This window comes from Hordeum vulgare, chromosome 6H (genome assembly GCF_904849725.1).
Source record: "Hordeum vulgare subsp. vulgare chromosome 6H, MorexV3_pseudomolecules_assembly, whole genome shotgun sequence".
In the NCBI taxonomy this organism is placed as follows: domain Eukaryota; kingdom Viridiplantae; phylum Streptophyta; class Magnoliopsida; order Poales; family Poaceae; genus Hordeum; species Hordeum vulgare.
This window is the reverse complement of record NC_058523.1, coordinates 554,862,668-554,883,216: the sequence shown is the minus strand read 5'-3', so window position 1 is coordinate 554,883,216 and position 20,549 is coordinate 554,862,668. Positions and strand designations below refer to the sequence as shown.

Below are 20,549 nucleotides of genomic sequence, written 5' to 3'. Positions count from 1 at the left end.
TAATCCAGGTGCGGATCATTGGATAGCGGTCAAGAACATCCTGAAGTACCTGAAAAGGACTAAGGATATGTTTCTCGTTTATGGAGGTGACGAAGAGCTCGCTGTAAAGGGTTACGTCGATGCAAGCTTCGACACAGATCTGGATGACTCTAAGTCACAGACCGGATACGTATATATTCTTAATGGGGGTGCGGTAAGATGGTGCAGTTCCAAGCAGAGCGTCGTAGCAGATTCTACATGCGAAGCGGAGTACATAGCAGCCTCGGAGGCAGCTAAAGAAGGTGTCTCGATGAAGCAGTTCATGACAGATCTTGGAGTAGTGCCGAGCGCACTGGGTCCAATACCTCTGTTCTGTAACAACACTGGTGCCATTGCTCTAGCAAAGGAACCAAGGTTTCACAAGAGGAGCAGACATATCAAACGACACTTCAACGTCATCCGCGATTGGGTCGAAGGAGAAGACATAAATATATATAAAGTACACACGGATCTGAACATAGCAGACCCGCTGACTAAACCTCTTCCACGGGCCAAGCATGAAAGACACCAGAACTGTATGGGTGTTAGATTGTTAAATTGTAAAGATCACATAGAGATGTGATGCTAGAGTATTGACTCTAGTGCAAGTGGGAGACTGTTGGAATTATGCCCTAGAGGCAATAATAGTTAGTTGTTATTATATTTTCTGTTTCAAGATAATCGTTTATTATCCATGCTGTAAGTGTATTGATTGGAAACATTGATACATGTGTTGATACATAGACAAAACACTATCCCTAGTAAGCCTCTAGTTGACTAGCTCGTTGATCAAAGATGGTTAAGGCTTCCTGACCATGGACAAGGTGTTGTCACTTGATAACGGGGTCACATCATTAGGAGAATGATGTGATGGACAAGACCAAACTATTAACGTAGCATATGATCGTGTAAGTTTACTGCTACAGTTTTATGCATGTCAATGTATCTATTCCTATGACCATGAGATCATGTAACTCCCTGACATCAGAGGAATGTTGTGTGTATCAAACGTCGCAACGTAAGATGTCTGTGGTGTTGGCATGGATCAAGACTGAGATTTGTCACTCCGTGTTTCGGAGAGGTATCTCGGGGCCCACTCGGTAATGCAACATAACAAACAAGCCTTGCAAGCAATGTGGTGTAACGCTCCGGACACACCCGCCGACAGTCGTTACTCCTGGCGGGATCTAGACCGGCCCCACATAACAATACTAGTCTTTTCCGCGTCCCGGTCGGTCACCCATCCTAGAACTACTCCAAGCCGAGCACGCTTAACCTATGAGTTCTGTTCGAATGGGCTCCCGGAAAAGAAGGAATTTCTTATTGATATGAGTAGTCTATCATCCCTAATAAGCCAGGCTATCACATACACCACCACTCAGAGGAACCGACGTCCTCGTCGGGCCACAGGAGCGTTCCCTCTTGGTACAAACGTCTGTGCATCCAGTCCAGTACATGTACCATGCCGTGTGCCACGACGGGTCACAAACGTCATGAACGCACACCTGTCCGCAAACATCCGTGTAACCACGAGGGTCGGCTCTGATACCAAACTTGTAACGCCCCGGACACACCCGTCGGCGGTCGTTACTCCTGGCGGGATCTAGACTGGCCCCACATATCAATACTAGTCTTTTCTGCGCACTTTGTCCTCACTCATGCGCACCCGGGATGAACTTCCCGGTCGGTCACCCATCCTAGAACTACTCCAAGCCGAGCACGCTTAACCTGTGAGTTTTGTTCGAATGGGCTCCCGGAAAAGAAGGAATTCCTTATTGATATGAGTAGTCTATCATCCCTAATAAGCCAGGCTATCACATGTGGCTAAAGAGTTAGACACGGGATCTTGTATTACAGAACGAGTAAAGAGACTTGCTGGTAACGAGATTGAAATAAGGTATTGGATACCAACGATCGAATCTCACGCAAGTAACATACCGAAGGACAAAGGGAATGGTATACGGGATTATATGAATCCTTGTCATAGTGGTTCAACCGATAAGATTATCGTAGAATATGTAGGATCCAATATGGACATCCAAGTCCCGCTATTGGATATTGACTGAGAGGTGTCTCAGGTCATGTCTACATAGTTCTCGAACCCGCAAGGTCTGCACACTTAAGGTTCGGTGACGTTTCGGTATAGTCGAGTTATAGGTGCTGGTTACCGAAGTTTTGTTCGGAGTCCCGGATGAGATCCAGGACGTCACGAGGAGTTCCGGAACGGTACGGAAATGAAAATTAATATAAAGGATGACTTCATTTGGCTACCGGAAGGTTTTCAGGCATTACCGGTAATGTACCGGGAATGATAAATGGGTTCCGGATCTTTACCGGGAGGGGGGACCACCCACCCGAGAGGGCCCAAGGAGCTAGTGGGTGGTGCAACACAAAAGTGGGGCCAGCCAAGGGCTGCCTTGCGCAAGGGAGAGAAGAAAAAACCAAAAGAAGGCAAAAGAAAAAAAAAGAGCGGAGGTGGGACAAGGAGAGAGGACTCCTCCCCCCAAACCTAATTGGAGGAGGAGTCCTCCTCCTCTCCCTTCGGCCGAAGCCCTTGGGGCTCTCTTGAGCCCCAAGGCAAGCCCCTCCCCTCCCCCTTTATATACTAGAGGCTTTTGGTGTTTTGAGACACAATTATTTGCCTCGTGCAATAGACACCTCTACTCCGTTTCTCCTCTAGATCGTGTTTTTGGGGAGCTTAGGCGAAGCCCTGCAGGAATAGCATCACCACCACCGCCGAAGCGCCGTTAGGCTGCCGGCAAACTCATCTCCCTCCCCGCCTCTCTTGCTGGATCAAGAAGGCGGAGATCGTCATCGAGCTGCACGTGTGCTGAACGCGGAGGTGCCGTCCGTTCGGCGCTAGATAGGGATGGATCACAAGGCGGTTCGTGGGACGGATCGCAGGGCTGTTTGTGGGACGGAGATTTGGATCTCACGAGCGTGCCACTACATCATCCGTGATTATTAATGCTTCCCGCTTAGCGATCTACAAGGGTATGTAGATCTAATCTCTCTCTCGTGGATGATCATCACCATGACAGATCTTCGTGAGCGTAGGAAATTTTTTGTTTCCCATGCTACGTTCCCCAACAATCTAAACATCAACGCCCACAAACTCTTTTGTGTTCTACTCGTGCATGTTACCTACGCATAGACCTAGCTCATGATGCCACTATTGGGGAACATCGCTTGGGAAACAAAAATTTCCTACACACACCAAGATCAATCTATGGAGATAAACATGTATGAGAGGGGACTGCATCTACATACCTTTGTATATCGCTAAGCAGGAAACGTCAAGAAACACGGTTGATGTAGTCAAATGTCTTCGCGATCCAATCATGATCCGTCCTGATCTAGCACCGAACGGATGGCACCTCCATGTTCAGCACACGTACAACTCGATGACGTCTCCGCCTTCTTGATCCAACAAGTGAGTGCAGAGAGGTAGATGAGTTCTTCAGCAACACGATGACGTGGTGGTGGTCGTGGTGGAGTAATCTCAGCAGGGTTTTGCCAAGCGCTACCGCAGACGCGTTTTGGGGGAGAAACCGATCTAGGGAGAGAGGGAAGGCTGCACCTATGTCTTGGGGTGTGGCTGCCCTCCCTGTCTCCCTCTATATATAGGAGGAGGGGGTAGGTAGGGTGCAGACTTGGCCCCTCCTCCAAGGAGGGCTGGCCGGCCAAGGGGGAGGGTTCCTCCTCCCACAAGGGAGATTGGCGCCCTAGGGAGGACTCCTCCCTCCCAAAGGCACCTCCCCCACCTACCCTTGGGCGCATGGGCCCTTTAACTCTCATCAAACCTACGCAGAGAATTCACTTCTACTACCTGTATCGGGTTATCGAGACCATGGATCTCTTCGATAGGTGGTAGATTTTTGACATCTACAGATCTAATGCCTTTCTCTTGCATAGATTTCTTGGCTTCTTGCATATCTTCGGGACTGAGGAATAGAATACCTCTATTCTTAGGAGTTGGCTTAGGAGGTGGTTCGGGAATAGTCCAAGCATTATCGTTGATCAAGAGGTTATTCAGTAGGGTCTCAGCTTGTTCTACAGTTTGTTCCCTAAAAACACAACCGACACAACTATCTAGGTAGTCTCTAGAGGCATCGGTAAGTCCGTTATAGAGGATATCAAGTATCTCGTTCTTCTTAAGAGGGTGATCAGGCAAAGCATTCTGTAGCTGGACGAGCCTCCCCCAAGCTTGTGAAAGACTCTCTTCTTGGAGTTGAGCAAAGTTGTATATTTCCTGCAAGGCAGCTTGCTTCTTATGGGCAAGGAAATATTTCTCATAGAAGTAATAGACCATCTCCTGGGGACTACGCACACATCCAGGAGCAAGAGAGGTGAACCAAGCTTTAGCATCATCCTTTAGAGAGAAAGGAAACAACTTAAGGATATAGTAGTTGCGGATCTTCTCCTCATTAGTGAAAAGGTTGGCTATTTCGGACAGTTTGGCAAGATGGGCTATGACCGTCTCAGACTCATAACCGTGAAAAGGATCAGATTCGACTAGAGAGATTATCTCAGGGTCGACAGAGAATTCATAATCCTTATCGGTGACAAAGATAGGCGAAGTGGCAAACTTCGGATCATTTTTCATCCTAATTTCCCGAGATTTTTCCTTCCACTTGAGAACTAATTTCTCAGCGTCATAGGCATCCTTACACGCAAGAAAATCCTCAGCTATCTCTCCCTCCATAACGTAACCCTCGGGTATATCAGGCAATTCATATCTAGGAGAGCTAGATCTAGCAAGAGCAAAAGCAGGTCCTATCTCAATAGCATCGGCAGTATCAGAAGCATCACGAGCATTGACAGTAACTCTAGCAATATGAGCATCAAGGAAAACTCCCAGTGGAACATCAAGCAAAGGAGTATCTCTAGCCGTATCAAGCATATCATCATCAGGCATAGTAGCATCTCTAGCATCATCAGGCAAAGCAGTATCAAGCATAGCATCTCTAGCAGTATCAAGCATAGCATCAAGCGTAGCATCATCAGGCATAGTATCAAGCATAGCATCTCTAGCAGTAGTATCACAAGCATCATCAAGCACATGCGACATATCAAGATTTCTAGCAGGAGGTGATGTCGCAAACTTACTCATAACTGAAGGTGAATCAAGTGCAGAGCTAGATGGCAATTCCTTACCTCCCCTCGTAGTTGAGGGCAAGACTTTGGTCTTTGGATCCTTCAGATTCTTCATAGTGATCAGCATATATAAATCCCAAGTGACTCAGAGAATATAGCAATACTTCCCCGACAACGGCGCCAGAAAAATGCTGACGTCAGCTGTGCTTCCCTGGCAATGGCTCCAGAAAAGGGTTGATCCTGCAATCTCTGGCATTAGCTAGACGAATTCTTATAACAAGTAACCTTCTCCTGCAACGGCACCAGAAGAATGCTGATAGCACTCCCCGACAATGAAACTGGAAGAATGTAGTTGATGGCCCACCAGCGCATGGGTTCGCAGTAGTTTTCGAGGTTAGAGTATTCGACCCAATTTGTTGGTTTGCACGACGGGAGGTGAGAGTATACTCTCAAGTATTAGCAGCTGAATTTGTCAGATTCAACCACACCTGAAAGATTAGTATCTGCTAGCACAGTAGTAACAGCAAAGTAGCGAGTAACGGCAGTATAACGAGCAATAGCAGTGGCAAGGAACAACAGTAGTGACAGCAGTAGCAAGTAGCAAAAGTAGCAAGCGACAGTAATAGCAACGGTAGCAGCAGAGCAAGACAAGTAACAACAGTAGTAGCAACAGTAGTAACAGCAGCAGAGCAAGACAAGTAACAGCAGCAGTAGAACAAACTCGTAGGCAATGGGTCGGTGATTTGTTTGGACGATATTCATCATGCAACAACTATAACACGGAGAGATAAGTGGCTAGCTCCCGTTCGTCAATGTGATGTAGGCATGCATTCCGTGTGTCGTCATACGTGCTTAGGGAAAAGAACTTGCATGAAATCTATTGTCCATCCCTCCCGTGGCAGCGGGGTCCAAAAGGAAACTACGGGATATTAAGGTTCTCCTTTTAATAAAGAACCGGACCAACGCATTAGCACTTGGTGAACACATGAACTCCTCAAACTATGGTCATCACCGGGAGTGGTTCCGGTTATTGTCACTCCGGGGTTGCCGGATCATAACACATAGTAGGTAACTACAACTTGCAAGATCGAATCTAAAACACACATATATTGGTGACAACATAATAAATTCAGATCTGAAATTATGGCACTCGGGCCCCAGTGACAAGCATTAAGCATGGCAAAGTAGTAGCAACATCAAATCTCAGAATATAGTGGATACTAGGGATCAATCCCCATCAAAACTAACTCGATTACATGAAAGATCTCATCCTACTCATCACCGCCCAACGAGTACGAATAGCTTACTCACGAACGACGAAGAGCTTCATGGAATTGGAGAGGGAAGAAAGTTGATAATGACGATGGCGACGATTTTCCCTCTCCGGAGCCCAAGACGGACTCCAGATCTGCCCTCTAGATGAAGAATAGGTGGTGGCGGCGCCTCCGTATCGAAAACGCGACGAAAACTTCTCTTTTTATTTTTTCTGGGACGAAAGACAACTTATAGAGCTGGAGTTGGGGGCGGCAGGTGCCTGTGGGCCCCACAAGCCTGCCCACCGCCACCAGGGGGTGGTGGCGGAGCAGGGGCTTGTGGCCCACTGGCCCACCCCCTGAGGTGGATCCTGGCGCAGGTATTTTTGATATTTTCCAAAACTGCTCCCCGTAAATTTTCAGGACGTTTGGAGAACTTTGATTTCTGCACAAAAATAACACCAAGGCAATTCTGCTGAAAACAGCGTCAGTCCAGGTTAGTTCCATTCAAATCATGCAAATTATAGTCCAAAACAAGGGCAAAAGAGTTTGGAAAAGTAGATACGTTGGAGACGTATCAGTTATCAGTGTTATACGTATTAAACAATATATTTTCAACCCGACATCATTGAAGTTCCTAAACGTATTTTATGGCACATTAAACATACTTTGTTAACTAGATCAAACGCCTAAAAAATCCATATCCGACTTATTACCCCAACTGAAGGGAATAGATTTGATGCCTAATGACGATTTTACTATGGTGTTTCATTTACAATGAAAATAGAATAGGGCCATAGGCATGTTGATCGAAAAATAACCTAGATTTTGATAAATTCTCATAAGTAGTAGTTATAGTCAAGTCTCTACAAAATTACACGATCCTAGTCAATCGCATTTTTCGTAGTAAATGTTTTGTTTGGCTGAGATAGGGTTCAATTTTTCTTGCCAAAACTCTAACTATATGTATGCCCCTATTGTGATTGGCCAATCTATGGTTTTTGAATGATCTTTAATACTGTTGGAATTAATCCAAGACGCATAGCCGATTTACCAAGAATTAAACAATCCATGAGACACGACAACGAGATTTGTTAACGAGTTTTAACATTGTGGCTACATCCTGAGGCGTGACTATGGAAGCTCCTTCCATGATACTGCTACAACGCCGCACCCGGGCACCGACACAAGCCGTCGGCTCCCCCTGCGTCCATGTGTTAATATGTTGGTATAAGTCACATAATGTGTCTACACCATATTATATAAGAGGCTATGATAGATGTGTCCTAATAGGATACACCTCCTACCCTATCTAAATACAATTCGAGTCTAAATTCAACTATAACCTATCTTGTATAAATATATTTGACATAGCTCTAACAAACTCCACTGTGACGATGATTCATCCATGCGTCGAAAATCCATGTACATTGGATTTGAGATTATATCATGAGCATCGTTGCTACTCCCAGACTCCATTTGTCTCCACGTGCAATTATGGTCTCTTTTTTATCATCTCCACAGTCAACACTCAAGCAAAAAAGTAAGTTCCTCTTTACTCTAGGGTGTGCTCCAAATTTGTGCAGTATCCGTTCAATGCCATTACACACCGATCATTGACAGCGTGAAAGTGAGCAACTCACTATTGGACATCATGTTCGAAACATGCCTTCAAGGCAATAATAAAGTTGTTATTATCATATTTCCTTGTTCTTGAAAAATATATATTTTCCATGTTATAATTGTATCAACTGGAAACTCGAATACATGTGTGGACACATAAAAAAACTCCATGTCCCTAGCAAGTATCTACTTGACTAGATCGTTGATAAAAAAGGTTAAGGTTTCCTAACCATAGACACGAGTTTTCATTTGATAACGGGATCACATCATCGTGAGAATGATGTGATGGACAGACCTAATCGTAAGCTTAGCAATTGATCATGTCACTTAGTATTATTTGTTATAGCTTTATTAATGTGAAGTGTCTATTCCTTAGACCATGAGATTGTGCTACTCTCTATTTACTTTATGTGTATCAAACGTCTCTTCATAACTGGGTCATCGTAAAGGTGCTCTTTAGGTATCTCAGAAATGATTTCTTGGGTTGCATGGATTGAGACTGAGATTTTTCACTCCATGTGAGACAGAGATATCTCGAGACCCTCACGGTAATACGACATCCTAAGTAGATTGCAAGCATGTGACTAATGCGTTTAGTCACGGGGATATTGCAATACAAAAAGAGTAAAGAGACTTGCCCATAATGAGATTGAATTAGGTATGATGATACCAACAATCGAATCTTGAGAAAGTAATATATCATCAGACAAATATAATTGTATACGTTGTTCTGTGAATCTTCGACATTGTGGTTCAAACCGATAAATATTTTCGTTAAATATGTGGAAGTCATTATGGGCATCCAGGTCCCGCTATTTATTATTGATCGGAGAGTTGTCTCGATCATGTCTTTATATTCTCGAACCTGTAGGGTCACATACTTAACGTTCGGTAACGCTAGGGTAGTAATGAGATATTCAAAATGGTGAGACCGAATATTGTTTGGAGTCTCAGATGAGGTCTAGGACATCAAGAAGATCTTCTGAATGGTCCGAAGGTAAATATTTATATATGTAAAGTGTTTTTCAAAGTTCTGGAAAAGTTTGGGAATTTACCAGCATTGTGTCGGGGGTTCGAAAGGGTTACGAGGGACCACCAGTGGGTCCCACCTGTCTTGAAGGCCCGCATGAGCTGAAGGGGGTGGCATGGCCTACATGAGCCAGGCGCAACAGACCCTGAAGGCACATGTGGTTGTGGAGGGGAAATCCTCCACTTGGCTTGGAGGGCAAGCCTCCCCTAGCCTCCGCCCCCTTGATAACCCACAAGTGTAGGTGATCGCAATAGTCTTCGCGGATAGTATTACCTGATTTATTGATTCGACACAAGGGGAACTAACGAATATTTATTGGCCTTAGCAGTTGAGATGTCAATTCAATCACACCTGGGATATCTCTCTGCAGCAAAGATTTTAGTAGCACGACAAAATAGTAGTAGTGACAATAACAACATCAATTTTGTAGTAGTTGTAATAATAGCAACAGTAATAATAACTTAGCAAAATTCAGTATATGTAAAGCATTGTCGCATGGATCGGTGATGGTAACGACTTAGATGACATTAATCATGTAACAGTTACACACTACAGCGACACGGAACTAGCTCCAATTCATCAATATAATGTAGGCATATATTTCGTATACAGTAATACGTGCTTGTGATAAGAACTTGCATGGCATCTTTTGTCATACCCTCCCGTGGCAGCGGGGTCCTAATGAAAATTAAGGGATATCAAGACCTCCTTTTAATAGCAAATCAGAGCAAATCATTAACATATGATGAATACATGAACTCCTCAAACTATGACAATTACCAGAAATAATCCCATTATTGTCACCTTGGGGTATGTGAATCAAGACACGTAATAGGTGCATACAACTTGCAATATAGGATCCTAATCATTCTTATATCCATAAAAACATAAATAGGTTCAGATCTGAAATCATGGCACTCGGGCCCTAGTGACAATCATTAAGCAAAGCAAAGTCATAGCAACATCAATCTCACAACATAGTGGATACTAGAGATCAAACCCCATCAAAATAACTCGATTACATGATCAATCTCATCCAATCCCATCACCGTCCAGCAAACCTACAAAGGAATTATTCACTCCCTATGGTGAGCATCATGGTGGTGTTGATGAAGAAGGGCTAGCGATGACGAGGCGACGAATAACCCTCTCGGGAGCCCCAAACGGACTCTAGATCAGCCCTCCCGAGGAAGAACAAGAGGTGGCGGCGACTCTGTCTTGTGAAACGCGATGAAATCTTCTCTCTATTTTTTTTCTCCAAAGATGCGAATTTATAGGACTAGAATTAGGGTTGGGGGAGCCACATGAGCCCCACAAGCTAACATGGCATGCCTAGGGGGTGGGCGCACCCTGTCGGCTTGTGGCCCACAAGAAGCCCCCTCTGACAGTTCTTCGTTCCATAGTTATTCATATAATATAGAAATAATTCAAAAAGAGTTTCGTTCAATTCTCAAAACTTTTATTTTTGCAAAATAAATAACACCACGATAGTTCTGCTGAAAACGGCGTTAGTCCGGGTTAGTTTCATTCAAATAAGGCAAATTAGAGGCCAAAACTAAAACAAAAGTGTTTGAAAAAGTAGATAAATTTGAGACATATCAACTCCTTCAAGCTTAACTCATTGCTTGTCCTCAAGCAATTCAGTTGATAAACTGAAAGTGATAAAGAAAATTTGTACATACTCTTTTGTTCTCATTGCTATATATATGGTTAGCAAGTGTTTAGGTTTTCAGCATAAATCATAAGTAACCTAATCCATGATAACAATCAAACATCATATTCACTCATGGCAATACATAACCAACTAACCAGCAATAATAAAATATCTCACATGCCGACAATTTGTCAAAACAACAATGATATAATATGATGACATAGTATTTCGCTAGCCCTTCGTGAGACCGCAAAACGTAAATGCAGAACATCCCTCAGATTCAAGCAACGACTAAACATTATAATTCAGGTTGGACAGTCATGTTAACATCCAATGTCAACTAGACTCAATGCATAAGAATGATACTAGTTCTCGCTTGCCTTGTGCTTTTAGTAAAAAGGTGATGACACGGTAGTGACATTTAAAGTAAATAGACGGGCCCTTCATACAGGAAAGCATTAATTTGAAAAGGAGTGAGAGCTCAAGGTTTAAAACTAAATTGAAATTATAATTTTGGGTGGTAGGCTTTTCGTGTCAATGTCAAGACAAAGGTTTTCAGTATCTTTCATGCTAAACACATCATTGGCGTTTACCAAACGAAACTGTAAAGTTTACTCCTGTCCACCATCCATATACAAACCATGGCTGACCGAACCCACGGGTAACTGCCAACATATCAACTTTCCCAAGGAGTTTTGTTTAATTAATTTTCATTATGTAGGACTCGGCAGCCTTTTTACCAGACTCTCTCGTGCAATGACAAGCGAGTAAATGCACATCTTAATAATAACCCACCTCGCATGGAAGATACCAACCGCCCGTTGCTCCATGAGCGGTACGAGTGCACACAACAGAAGTTTACTTGAATATTAAAGATGGCACATGAAAATTTACTTGCAACGGAGGGTAATACCACATATAGATAGGCATGGTGGACTTATGTGGAATAACTTTCGGGTTTAAGGATGTTTGATGCACAAGCAGCATTCCTGCTTAGTACATAGAGGTGAAGGGTAGCAATAGTTTGAGAAGCGACCAACTAGAGAGCGAAAACGATCATAATAATGCATTGCGAATAATTAACATTAAAAATTAGCATGTGTAGGATATGGACACTATGAATTTAAATATCATGAACACTGCATTGGTTTTGAATCAACTACTTGTTGGCATATAGGCCAAATCAAGCGGCTCGAATTGCTCTAGTGGAAATACCATCACATCACATCATATCATAACCATTTTAATGCATGTTGACAGACAAATGAATCATTATCCACTCCTAACTATTTAAGCATGACACGAGAAATTATAATCTCTAATTGACATCATAAACATGTTTACTCATTATATACTAAATCAAGATCAAAGGAGCAAAACATATTTACAAAAACGGAAAACTAAAAAAGTTCATACTAGCTTCCTTTACCACGATCACTTCATCAAATATCATCATTATTGCAGTTTACCTGCACGGCCGAATGATGGGATAATAATAATAGTACAAGATTGTCGTGGACTAAGCTAGAATCTGCAACACAATTTTATACAAAGGAGAAGACGAGGTAATATTGGCTTTCTATTAGATCAACAATAAAGCATGAGAGCCACCCAACATTTTCATCACGGTCTTCTCCTTTCAGTGACTCAATCAAAGGAAAAGAAATTCAAAGAAACACACTGCAATATTTTTGGAGTTTTTGGTTTTTTGAAGGGAGCAAATAAACAAAGAAAAACAAAAATGATAAAAAAATATTTACACAGGAAAGCACCCAACAATCAAAGAAATCTTTTGGGGTTTTCTTTTAACACTGCAATCTAATTATACTTGAAAGAAAACTTAAAAAGAAGCGAGAAATATTTTTGGGTTTTCAAAGTTTTTCAAACAGAGAAGAAGAAAGCAGAAAATAAAAACTAACATGGATATACAATGAACGAGGATGAACACCGACAATTTATGTAAAGTATGTGAAAATGAATGTATTATTGGTGAGAAATACGAACTTCCCCAAGTATAGGCGTTTGCCTAGCTTGGTGATCACCATGGAAAGTAGCCATCTAGTCCTTGGAAGTAGTTAGGCCGAGGCACTTGTGTCCCATGCTTGAGCTTAAGCCTCTGCCCCAGCCAACTCATTCCAGTAAGCAATTATATCTGATGGCATGATGGTATATCCGTTCTTGGCATGATAGTTAAACAAAGAAGGTATAAGCAACACAATAACATCACAAGTATCCTTGCTATATACTAAGCTATAACGAAATGTGCTGCAGAAGATGAAGTTCATCAATGAACTGGTGATCCATCATAGACTGGCGATCAAGATAAACATTAGTCAATAAGTAATTAGTGGTGCATATTGCAACATTAAAATGTTTTGCTAAGTGAATGGCATAAATGTCACCATGAACCTTGCCCTTGGTTCGGTTAAGATGCAAGGGGCGCGCAACAATAGCTCCTAAGTTGTAAGTGTTATCACCATAAAGTGCGCGACGGAAAACAACGATGGTAGGGGCACTAAGACCACCACCCTGACTCATGGTTGTTAAACATTTCCCTATGAATAAAGTGAAGTAATGCAGAGATGAAAAATGTAAAGTAGTGGCCCTGGCGTTTGATACGCCCCTAGTTTCTCCCACAGTTAAGGTAAGGAGGATCATGCATCCCCCGTCAGAAGGAAGCAAGCATATTTCACAAAAGTTAGACAGTGGTAGTTCCTAATGTCATACATATACATCAAAACGTACCATGGGAGCACCAGGCCTATTTGTGGAATAGAAATTTTGCCTATTTATGGAATAGAAATTTTGCACAACGGAATTTGTAAGGACATAGTATTGATCACACTCAACTACGAGGAAGTTGGTCAACCCGACATTTGCAACGAATCTATCCATATTGACCAAAATCTTATAATCCATATTAACTAAAATGGTATCATTCATATGCGAAGCAACAAGAACCGGAAGAAGTGCAGAACAAAGTGAAGGGGACCTCGAGCGTCAGATCTGCAGCAGCATCTCATGGACGTTCCAAGCAGCAGCATCTTCCCAAGCAGTCCTCTACACGTTCCTCCTCTCTGCAAGGAAGGAACTCCAGAGATTAGAAGGAGGGAGAAGGAGAGAGGAGAATTTTCTCACCCGTCACTAGCCACCGGCGCCCGAGCCGACCCCAAATCCATAGCTACCAGGGTGGGCTCCGGGTGGATGCAAGCGGTGAATCCGGCCATAGCAGTAGTCAGAGGGAGCAAGAAAACTACCTCCGCGCTGAGCAAGGATGCAACACCCAGATGTGGCCGGAGAAGAAGCTCCTCTACTGTCACTCGACCGTGGATCTAGGGACCAGCTTCACGGTTAATCTTGGTCGCGAGGCGAGGAGAGGGGAGGGGAGAGGGTGTGACGGTGGTGGAGAGGGCCAAGGAGTGGGAGGTCGCCGGCAGGGAGAGGGGAGGAGGTCGCCAGCAGGGGAGAGGGGGAGGAGGTCGTTGGCAGAGGAGAGGGGGATGAGGTCGCCGACGGAGGGAGAGTGGGCATTTGTGAATGGGGTTGGTGGAAGAAAGAATAGAATAGTGGAGGCATATGGGTAGTTGGATATTGGTGTATCGTACGGTTGCGGTTCTCGATCCATGGGATGGTTGACCAACCAATCAGAACGTGAGTTTTTCCACACCCGAGATTGATAAAAGTACGACACATCAGCACAAGCCGTTCATGACAGTCCAGATGGAAGTAGGGCACAACACTTACTCATATCCATGACGGATTTCATGACGGTCTCCATGTCTGTCAGAAAGGAAATACTATTTTGAGGAACCAGTCACATCCCCACTCACTTGTGACAGATCGCATGACGGATTTTGAGAACGTCATCACTCATGGATTAATAGGTTTTTTTTGTAGTGATTTGAAGTGGGAAGGAAGAATATGTAGCTTGTTTGAAGTGACAAGGGGGAAGGGAAAAACCTATAGCCTTTCTTGCATTTGTGTTAAATTCTTTACTCAAATGGGATCTCACTTGTGCCCACTTAATCCATCAAAATCTAATGGATTGCCCCCTAATGCCCGCCAAACAGCTGTGGTACTGGTTGGGGTTGTGGTGGGACCCCCACTACAGTCCCACCTACAGCCTGAAGCGAACTCCATTCCAGTGACAGCTTTGTGCCCTTCAAGGACGCTAGAACAGGTAAATAGGAATGGCAGGACAACAACATTTACATCCAATTCGGCAGCTGCCGCTGCCGCTAGACAAGCTCTTACTTCAAATTCTAACAACTTTTTATGTAACGTGTGGCTTTCTGACGGAGTTTATCCATTCAGAAAAGTTTCCGTCTGTTGAATAAATGCCAAAGGGTGCAAGCTTTTAAAAAATAAAGCATTTGCATCCCTTTACCCCATGCCATTGCCTCCTTTGCTTGCGTTCAAAAAAAAACAGAGCATTTGCGTCCCTTTGCCCCATGCCATTGCCTCCTTTGCTTGCGCTTTCCGTTTTGTCCAACCAGCAGGTGGTGTTGTCCATCTCTCTAGCGAAAACTCATACTGAGGAGGAAAGGTCACATCGATCGGTCGTGTAGTTATAGAAAGTGTTAGATGGAAAATTTCATATGGAATATGGTGGAAATCGAATGCGAAGAGGCTAACCCACATCACGTCAGATAAATCCTGTGATCGAGACCATCAATTATGAATCTGAACATCGGGTCAGATAAATCCTGTGATCGAGACCATCAATGATGAATCTGAACATCGGGTTGGTCGGGGATAGATGCACCATCCCGGTGGCAGGTGGCCCTGGCAACAACCAACACTGCACATGATTTTTATTTTCTCCACATGTATTTTTCTTCTTCAAGCAATGCTGTTATTCTCAGCAAACTTTGCTGTGGCTATCATACATGGAAGTTAGGAAAAAAACATAACATTACTCGTACCGAATATTTGCTGTATTCAACATAGGCAACTTACTGCACAACCACAGCAGAAAAAAGAGCACTCAAAAGAAGACGCATGAACACACAAAATAGTTACAAGAGTTGTTCCAACAAATTCTGTAGCCAAGATATACATGGCGGCCAATTAGGCAATAATACAAGCTTAGCTAGCTTCAGCAGAAAAAACAATAGCACTGATGATGTGGCTACTAATTGGATTTTGGAGTTCCGGGACTCCTTCCAACCACACACAGGATACATCATGGCAATGCCATGAATGATTTATTGATTTCTAAAACTTGACCTTATGAGCGGAAGTGAATCACAGCAGGAGAAGCCTTCACTGACGTCTCTGTGATCTTATTTCTCAATAAATCCTTCTCGTCGCTGCTCCGTGGATAACTCGAAGGACGAACCTCAACATGAGGAAACTTGGCGGCACAAACCTTGCACACTTTCCTGTCATGCAGAGATACCTCCTTGATATTCACAGCAGCCTCCATGACACGCCTGACATGTCCTGTGAAGTTATCATCGGACTGAAAGCCATATATGGTTAACTTGGCTAGATTCTTATGCTTGAAATCAGGGTCAGATGGCTCCCACTTCACATCAATTTTCTCGGAGTAACTTTTTTGTGACTCCCTGTGGCACTTGTGATCCCATACCGTGATGCAAAACTCCACCACAAACGGTGCAGCTTCAAGAAGGAACATTGTCCAAGCAATATCACATTCTTCAGGAAGATTGTCCAGATTCACACACCGTAGTTTGGCAAGCCCAGGTGAAAGCAATTTCGGTGATTCTGGTTGAATCCAAATCTGGGACAGATAAAAACAAATTTACAATGAGAGCAAGTCATTCGTAAATTGAATCCTTAAGTAACACATAAGTTACAACTGTTGCATATAATAGGCATACAATGAGAATGGGATGGAGATGATTGGAGTGAGTACCTTTTCACTTCGAAATTCTAGGTACAGATCATTTACGGAGGGGACATTAGCAAGCAGCTGGCTTAGCTTGAGTTTCTTGTGTGAAAAACATGACTTGGCAAGGCTTAGCTTTGAAAGCTGAGGGACAAAACCAAGAACCAAGGGATTTTCAGCACAGGAGGAAGGCCAATTATCAAAGGTCATCCGTTGGAGCTTTGAAAGAGATGTGAGCTCCACTGTTTTGAATTCACAATAGGAAATAACAAGCTCCACAAGTCTTGCGTGTTCTACATGCAGCACCGAACCGCCCCCCTCGTCACACATGAACAAAGATAGTGACTCCAGCCGCTTGCAATAGCTTAGGATGTTGGTTATGTCTGATTCACCAAACCTCATGTACTGTAGATGCAGCCCAGTGAGACCAGCAAATGCGTCTGGACAATCACGAAAAAAATCATTGAACTGCTGAGCAAAGAACAGGCGGTAGGCTTCAGTGCAAAGATGACCATTCCTGGGCGTCAAGATCTCAAACTCGGCTTCGTCCACTTTCTGGTCTGCCATGGCAAGGCCAACACATTTGCCGATGGAGAGACAGTGAGAAGGACTCAAAAAAAATTTGAGCTTCAGCTTACGAATGGTGATCTTCGAAGGCCTTGCACTGAGGATCTTGTTTGTAACATCGGCCACGACAGTGTGAATTCGGACCAAGTCCTCAGTGCTGAGATCAATGACGATCTGCGAGAGCATAGTGGGCAGCGTCTGCATCTTTTTCGAAAGTATGCAGGTTTTCACAGCATCGAGCGTGCCCACCCTCTCCAGAATATCGAGCAGAACATCAGTAGGCAGCTGGCTTAGCCTGTCCGTATTACCAGCTTCTAAGTCAGCAGGCAGCTCCCTTAGCTTGTCCCCCTTACAAGTTTGTACTTCAGCAGGCAGCTCGCTTAGCGAGCCCCCATTACCAGCTCCTGTCTTGGACTGCATTTTGCCAGACCGAAAAATTAGTCTGTCCCCATTACAAGCTTTTATATCACCAGGCAAGATGCTTAGCATGTCTCTAGTACCAACTTCTGTCTTCGGCTGCATTTTGCAAGGTGGAAGGAAAATTAGTCATCGGTGATGGATCAATAAATTGACTTCCAGCAAATGAAAAATTACAGTAATAACAAAACATAAGCAACAACTCACATCACGTCGGCCGCGGCGACTCCTATTAACCTTCTTCATGGCGATGCAATAAGCAAAAATAATAATTATTGAAACAATGACCTCGTGACAATCGTGAACGCTCAGCCTCAACTTTTATAGGCTCCCTCCGATGCTACTCAGAAAAGAACTCCGATACTGCCCCCAAAAAAAGAGACAGAGACGGAGACGGAGGAGGCTCCGGAATCCCCCGGTGTAGAATCCGAAATAAACCGACCGATTTACTATTATCTCACGCGACGCAGACATACAAAAACAACTCCTTTTTCTAATACAGACCGAAACTGATCCCTTTCCTCTTGGAATCCGACGGCAGAACGAAGAAATTGGCGCTTGTCCCTTCCTTCTTCGAATCCGACTGCAGAATGGATTTGACCTCCCTTCATCATCTGGAAGGTAGCATCTGGAGCGGAACTGGATTAGGAGACAAGTCCGGGAGGAGATCGGTAGCCGCCGCCGGGAGATGGTCCGGAGGGTGGGTGGGAAGGGGACAGCGTTAGGGCAGACGATGTATGTGCATATCTCTCGTGTGGTGAACCTATCGAGCCCAATCTACACACTTGAGCCCATGTGCCCATTTTAACACAACAGTAAGGCTATGAAGAAAACTCAAATGCGGCCCACTCAATTTTGAGCCACGTAGCTTCTAGGCATTACTCAGAGCCGTCATCTATGGCTCCGTCATTGTCTCGAAAAAAAAATCTATGACTCCGTCAGTACCTCGATCTACACTGTATCCCGATGGATAATGTTAATCATTAAAATGAGCGTTTTTTTTTTTGCGAAAGTCATAGGTTTTTATTCCATAATGACAGAATTACAATCCTTAGCAACAAGAAGACTTGCACACGGGGGAGAGTGACCCAGCCAACATGATGTACTGTCCCCACAACGAGCATAGTTTGCTAGGCAGTCTGCAACTCTATTCTGTTCACGAGAAACTTTAACAGGAATAAAAACTCTATCACTTAGTAGCACCTTTATATCTCTAATCAAATTACCATAAGCAGAAAAATCTAGTGAAACACCGGTAATTGCATTGATGGCCGTGACACAATCGGATTGGATCATGATGGTGGCCTCCGAATGCTCGGCCGCCAGCTTTACTCCTTCGTGAATAGCTTGTAATTCCGCCTCCAATGCATCATTGCAGTGAAAAAGCTTACGGTAGGCAGCAAAGATTACCTCGTCCGACGGCTTCCTCAGTATCATCCCCGTTCCCGCTGACCCATCAGATATCGCAAAATGGTCCATCCATCGACAGTGCTACCATACCCTCTGGCGGCCGTGGCCACAGTAAGCTTGGAGCTGCCATACCAGGGGGCTAGCCTGATCAGGAATCAGAGGAGACTTCCCCTTAAGAATGTCTTCCACGCTGCTTGAGATCTGGGAGAATGTATTATGGTAGCTTTGCAGAAACGCCGAAGATACATCTAGTGGTGGAGGTGTCTTGCCGTGGATAATTTCGTTACGAACATACCAGGAACGCCATAGGACCATGATAATTCTGCTCCGCACCGATACCGGAGCTTCATCAAGGAGAGTGAATAGCCATTCCTTGCCTGTGAAGTTGGTTTGCAGTCTATCGGGTAATGGCCAGTAGAGACGCATTGTATCCCACAGGTTAGTAGCATGCGGGCAAGCAAGGAGAGCATGAAATGACGATTCTTGCTCCCGATCGCAGACCTGGCAAAATCCATTCAGGTCAAAATGTCGTCTCTTCTTCTCAACATCAGTAGGGAGGGAGCCCGAAGCAACCTGCCAGGCAAAATTCTTTAGTTTTGGAGGAACCTTTGTATCCCAGATTAGCTTCCAAAGTGGTCTATCACCAGAGGGCTGTGCACTAGCTGATCCTGGATTGAACTGGTCATAGTGAACTGCCATTGCCACATGATAGGCGCTCTTTACTGACAACATTCCTGACTTCTCCCATGGCCAAGAAATAAAATCGTCCGACCTTGCTGACGTTCGTATCTTTAGGATAGCCTCCACATCCGGTTGCCAGAAGTACTAACGAAGCAAATCAACCTTCCAACCGCCGTGGTCATTCAGAAATTCATGCACTCTTTCCAGCCTGCAGTTCCGCCTAGGTGTAATTGGTATAAACGGCATCCCCCTCGGTATCCACGGATCACGCCATACCTTGATATTCATACCATTGCCCACCCTCTAGAGCATACCTTTCTTCACAAGCTGCAGCCCATGTTCCAGTCCTCGCCAGACCGCAGAGGCGTTCCCAGTAAATACCGTGTCAACCAAGTTCCCATTAGGAAAGTATTTAGCACGAAGGAGAGAGGCACACAAAGAGTTCGGTGACATGAGTAAGCGCCACGCCGGCTTGGCCAACAGCGCTTGATTGTATGCCCTCATATCACGGAAACCAAGACCCCCTTGAGATTTTGGTAGGAGGATCTTGTTCAATGACATCCATGCCATTTTCCTCTTCCCCTTGTCCACTCCCCACCAGTATTGCCGAATTAGTTTGGTAAGCTCATCGCACACCGAGTAGGGGAGTTTGAAGATAGTCATGACATAAACCGGGATAGCTTGTGCGACAGCCTTAATAAGAACTTCCTTGCTGGCTTGTGACGCATGCTTTTCGCTCCACTCAACTAGCCTCTTGCTCAATGTCGCCTGTAAGGATTCAAACCTACCCTTATGCATCCGTCCATCCGGAACCGGGAGGCCCAGGTATTTAGCTTCGAACTGCTGCTGTGTGATTTGCAGAATCCCCTTAATCTCATCAATCACTAATGGATCACAACTTTCTTTAAACAAGATAGAGCGCTTTGAGGGATTAATCAGCTGGCC

General features: G+C 44.2%; 1 protein-coding gene across 1 annotated transcript; it reads right to left on the bottom strand.

Moving 5' to 3' along the window:
• Window positions 1-15,662: 15,662 nt before the first annotated feature.
• Window positions 15,663-18,281, bottom strand: LOC123403265. Its single transcript, XM_045097209.1, has 3 exons — window positions 17,721-18,281; window positions 16,557-17,612; window positions 15,663-16,421 (listed from the first exon to the last, which is right to left on the bottom strand). The coding sequence occupies exons 1-3, from the start codon at window positions 17,757-17,759 to the stop codon at window positions 15,906-15,908; spliced, it is 1,611 nt and encodes a 536-aa protein (XP_044953144.1). The 5' UTR covers window positions 17,760-18,281; the 3' UTR covers window positions 15,663-15,905.
• Window positions 18,282-20,549: the final 2,268 nt, after the last annotated feature.

Bases quoted from the DNA above. Each gene is read 5' to 3' on its own strand.
- LOC123403265 (XM_045097209.1), bottom strand. From the start codon at position 17,759: ATGAAGAAGGTTAATAGGAGTCGCCGCGGCCGACGTGAT. The intron at 17,613-17,720 runs GTGAGTTGTTGC...TGCAAAATGCAG, and splicing joins GTCGCCGCGGCCGACGTGAT to CCGAAGACAGAAGTTGGTAC. The intron at 16,422-16,556 runs GTACTCACTCCA...TATCTGTCCCAG, and splicing joins TAGAATTTCGAAGTGAAAAG to ATTTGGATTCAACCAGAATC.